This window comes from Calidris pugnax, unplaced genomic scaffold (genome assembly GCF_001431845.1).
Source record: "Calidris pugnax isolate Ruff unplaced genomic scaffold, ASM143184v1 scaffold211, whole genome shotgun sequence".
Classification (NCBI taxonomy): domain Eukaryota; kingdom Metazoa; phylum Chordata; class Aves; order Charadriiformes; family Scolopacidae; genus Calidris; species Calidris pugnax.
Genome location: NW_015091083.1, coordinates 2,757,846 through 2,763,035, shown reverse-complemented (window position 1 = coordinate 2,763,035; position 5,190 = coordinate 2,757,846). Strand labels below are relative to the sequence as shown.

Below are 5,190 nucleotides of genomic sequence, written 5' to 3'. Positions count from 1 at the left end.
GGGAAGGGAAGGGAAGGGAAGGGAAGAAGGCCCCCAGGCCGGCAGTGCCAGGCGGACAGGCAGGACCCGTCGCGGCCCTCGGCGGTGACCTTGCGGCGGCCGCTGTCCGCGGTGCTGAAGGAGCGCGGAGCGTCAGCGCCGTCGGGGGGCGAGGGTCCCGGGGGCGGGCACACGGACCCCAGCCCCACTTACCCGGCACGGCCAGGAGCAGGACGGCGAGCAGTGCTGGGCAGCTCATGGCGCCGGCGGGGTGGAGGGAAGGAGACAGGGGCAGAGGGTGAGTCTGTCCCCGGCGGGGGGCTCCAGGCGGGGGGCTCCAGGCAGGGCGCTGGCGGGAGACCAGCACCGCGCGTTCCTACGCCAGTGCCCTGGCTGAAGATCCCAGATGGGGCACTGCAGCAACCGGCTCATTTATATATCTCAGCCCCTCGGAAATGACGTCAGGAGGAAGCCACCTCCTCCTCGCTCCCCCCTCTCCTTGCATACAGCCTTCCTGTCAGCCTCCACCACTCGTCAGGTGTTGGAGGAGCAGCCACACACCAGGGTCCCCCCAAATCCCCCCCGGCATCCCGGGCAAAGGGTTCCAGCAGCAAGGTGACAGGGTCCGGTTGTTCCATCTTCTCACACTCAGGAGGAGCTGGATGGGGACATCACTTTTCCAGCACCTTGCCCAACACTGGCAACCTACAAGCACTTCTGTATACGCACCCTCTCTGTATGTACAAGTAGGCACTAGTGAGAGTCACCTCATGTATCCCAGCCAGCACAACCACCTGTAGATGGATTTGCCCTCTAGGGGTGCCCTTGTCTTTCACTCACCACAGAAGGTACCTAGACAAATAGTTTAGAACAGATGCTGAAGTTTTAGATACCTGTTAAAGGCCTCCACAGATTATGGGAATGCCTGTAAGACTGGTCAAGAACCAGAGAACTGGTCACCAAGAAACCAGTTTGCCAATGGAGATTATGTCTGAGCTATTTTATGAAGGATTTTTAAGTAGTAAGATCCCATCTGGGGTAAATGGCGAAGGCTGGTGGGTCTGTTGCTCAGCTATTGTGACTCTGCAAGTAGATTTTAATGGGTTGCTATTGGTTCGTTGGTTCATAACAACCTACAGCATCACACTACACCCTCACTGCTAAGCACTCCAAAGTTGAAGTAACCAAGATTAGCTGGTCACTAGTTTCTGTTAACAAGGGAGAGAGAGGAAGTATCAGATTGTACCATTCGCTTACTCGCAAGCATTTCTGTGGTCTTCCAAAATGTCTGCCTATTCTTTGGATGGAATGTCTGTCAGGTCAGACAGATGGATTCTCTTTTGAAGTGACTCCAATGCTTCTTTAGGAATAGCACCTCTGCTACTCTGTGCTATCCCTCAAGCAATTTCAGAGGTCACAAAAGCCATGGACTAATACTAGAAAACCAAAGTCAGAAAAATGCATTGTCCTTCTTCCCCACTCTACTTTATTCTGCTCACTGGGGAGTCCTGCGCTCAAGGAGCTAGACAGAACGTTTGTTCTAAACTGACAAGAACCTCTCTTTGAGACCAGGGTGTACAGACTGCACTGTAGGTTTCCACCTTCTCTTTCCATACGCATATGGAAATGTGTTCCCAAATGTATACTCTCGAATGTCCTCTAATATCCATCTGATTTAAATGCATGCTTCAAAAGGCACATTTAGATTGTAAAAGCCCATTCAAACAAAATCAAAGCTCCCCTTGTCTGTTGCATTTTCTATTTACTAGCAGACAAAAGCTGGAAATAAATTGATCCTCTGAACAGTGCTTTGTGGATGACATTGATTGATAGGTAAATGTTTGTAAGACCATAAAATGAATACCAATGACAGTTTTTGTTGCACTTCCTGCATCATCCAGGACCAGTAGATATCCTTTCTTTTTGGTTGTTGTTTTGAAGGCGGGGGGGGTGTGTGTTGTGTTTGTGCACTGTTGAATTTTTCATTAGGGGGGTGGGTGTAATGTACAATGGCGTTTTACTTTTGCAGGACACACCAGAGCATTTTAGTCTCTGAATATGAAATACTGAAAATTATTAAGCTTGTTAATTCCTATGTATTCCTAAGAGAGAAACAGATTGATCTGCTTATCAGGCTATGTTTACCTAGTCAATATTTATTTATCCTTACATGCAAATGTTGATCTTATTAGGTCAATAAATTATCTCAGTTCTAATCCAGTTTCTTGCATGAAGCCCTTTTCTTCCCTGGGACCTCTTTTTGAGAAATGTCACAGGATATGTAATGCCCGTGACTATATATTTTTTCTCTTTCTCAAGCTGTGGTCTTGCATTCATTAAGTTCATTGCAAAGGAGAAACTAAATGTTTTCCAGGTATGGCATGCATTCTCCCACTGTAGTAGCATATAATGGATGATGAATTTTTCTATTTCTTGCACCAGGAGAATGAATATGAAACTGTTAATCCAGCAATCAGTACTTCTGCTATTGAAATTTGTCTCATTAGGCACAGCTATATTAGGAACTGTCAAAGTAAAGCATGTTAGGGAAAGATTTTTGTCAAAGAACAAAAGTGATCAAATAAAATAGTGGAAGATATTCTGCCACTCAGAGAAGTGCAATGCCAGAAGCAGACTTCAATGGAAGAGCAGATTTGTGAGTCTCTGAATTAGTGTGTGTTTTAGTATATATAGAATCATAGAATGGTTTGGGTCGGAAGGGATCTTTACAGGCCATCTAGTCCAACCCCCCTGCCATGAGCAGGGACATCCTCAACTAGATCAGGTTGCTCAGAGCCCCATCCAGCCTGACCTGGAATGTTTCCAGGGATGGGGCATCTACCACCTCTCTGGGTAACTGGACCAGTGTTTAACCACCCTCATTGTAAAAAATTTCTCCTTGTATCTAATCTAAATATCACGTCTTTTAGTTAAAAGCCATCACCCCTTGTCCTATCTCAACAAGCCCTGCTGAAAAGTTTGTCCCCATCAACAGGCCCACTGAAAGACCTCAGTAAGGAACAGGAGTAGACCTTTGATGATGATGATGGACAATTCTGACCAGTTCTAGTCTTACAAAAAAGCTGTTTATGTCTGTAGAGAGCAATTCTGGTTTTCCTTATGGCTGCCCAATTTCTCGTGCAACAAGGGTGTGAGAATGTGGAGATCCATATACCATTATCTGCCTGTGATCACTAGAACAACATGTGCAGGTGGAGGGGGAGATGAGTTATTGCAGTGGGGAAAGGATATTTTCCTTCCTTGCATGAAAATTTATTTGAGAAGATGGCAATGCCTGGATGGATGGAACTAGGCACCCAGCACCATTGCATTATCCATGTTCTGAGCTGAGTGAACAAGAGGGCCACCCTGAAAGCCATATATTGGTCATTTGCTCAAGACATCATGTGGCTTAAGTGCTATTCTCAATCAACACATAAGAGTACTTTTTAATTTTTTTTCTTCAGAATTTAGGAACTAAACCCAAAGGATCAGGGGCATGGTTCTGAACTACTTTGAGAGCTTTCTTCTCTGATTTCTTGGCTGAAATTGGGTTAAGAATTCACCCCTCTCCTGTGCTTGGAAACACTGACACTGAATTTCAGGCTAGTGTGATTTTACAGATCTGGGAACTGAGGCACAGAAAGAGGAAAAATGTCCTTTTCATGAAGACATCAAAAAGGCTCAAAGCCAAGGCACAGCAATTACTCACACCTCAACCAAAGAGACCATTAAGTACAAGATAGGCAAATACTACCTTCTTGCATATGAAATCAATTGATAACTCTTTGTCTGAAAACTTGAATGTAAGCACACTGCTAAATCAGTAGCAAGGTTTATTAAAGCCCCCACATCACACCTTTTCTTCTTTCCCACATGTTAGTCAATCACGCTTACCTCTCAGTTCCCTCGTACAAGCCTTGCTTGTTTTCCTGTAAATAGAAAGGAGCTTCAAAGCTCAGACTGATGTTGTGAATACCCATCTACACTGTTAAAAGGCAGTGCTCTCTCTTCTTTTTCAGGTCAGAGGCAAATTGATGTTGACTTGCTTTGATTCTCTTAGTCTAGACTGTGCTTGTACCAACCTGAAATTAATTGATTTTCCCATTCAAAGGTTTACTTATACCCCATAGAAAAGCCCAACATTGTGCCCAATCCTGACAGTAGCTACTGCTCTGCCTATCCGTTTCCATCCTTGCTTGCATGCACAGCTCTCCCTGCGGCAGATGGAGTATGTTCTCTGTTGGGAGAAGGGACGTCTTCGTAGCAATCACCAAATACCATCTGGGCAGCCTTATGAATAGCTTGGATCTCAATATCATTTTTCTGAACATTATTCAAACACCAAACTGGAAAATGTCACACCCCTCCAATGCCTTGGTCAGTTCAGCTTATTCAAACACCAAACTGGAAAATGTCACAACTCTCCAATGCCTTGGTCAGTTCAGCTAGCAGGTAAAGAAAGCCCTCACTAATTCCTGTGAGGCCCTCTGAACCAGTAAGAAAACCTGTGGAGATGGAGGTTCTCCCCAGCCCAAGTGATCTCAAACAACCCCCTCCGGAAATTACTGATTATTCCCGTGGCTAGGGTTTTATTTGTCTTGTGACAACAAAGTCTGTGTCATGCTAATGTACATATTAAGTAACACAAAATAATTTTCTAAGTTCTAGAATGGTCTAAAACAAGTTCACGAGATGACCATTGATACTGCTCAATGTTTACTTACCTCCAAAGCGAAAGTCAAATAGTGCTACTTCTTGCCCTGAAGGCACTAACAGGATTCATGAGTTAAAGAAAAAAATAATGACAAGAATTACTCAGGCCTTTGGACCTGCATGCTTCTCCTGGGGGTCCTGGGCCCACCAGACTACCTCCACACTTCCAGCAGCTCATAGCTGACACTTGGAACCCCAGTCAGCATCAGCATCATCCCAGATTCCGTACATTAAATGACTGCCTGGTATATTTTGTACAGATTAATCTTATTCCTTACCTTCTTCTTTATTCTTGAAGTGTTCCAAGATGTCTGTCCACCTCCTAATATATATAGCATACTATTACCTATAGTGTAGTGCAAAGCCATGCAGGTGTATCCTGCTCTCAACAGGACTTTTTTAGTCTTCACTTGCTGGTGTCCCAGAAAATTTCTGGCAATACCTGAAATACCTGTTTTTCATTTTAGCAATGACCATACACAGATGTCTCAGGAG

The 5,190-nt window shown here is 44.9% G+C and overlaps 1 protein-coding gene across 2 annotated transcripts in view; it reads right to left on the bottom strand.

The window, feature by feature from the left end:
* CHGA (chromogranin A) overlaps positions 1 to 416 on the bottom strand; it is a 15,582-nt gene extending 15,166 nt beyond the window's left edge. The window contains exon 1 of one of the 2 annotated variants that reach the window (XM_014957695.1): positions 193 to 416. In XM_014957695.1, coding sequence (XP_014813181.1) covers positions 193 to 238 — 46 coding nt within the window. In that variant the 5' untranslated portion in view covers positions 239 to 416. The remainder of the gene's footprint in view (positions 1 to 192) is intronic. The other variant, XM_014957696.1, reaches the window with a different exon arrangement.
* Between the last annotated feature and the right edge of the window lie 4,774 nt (positions 417 to 5,190).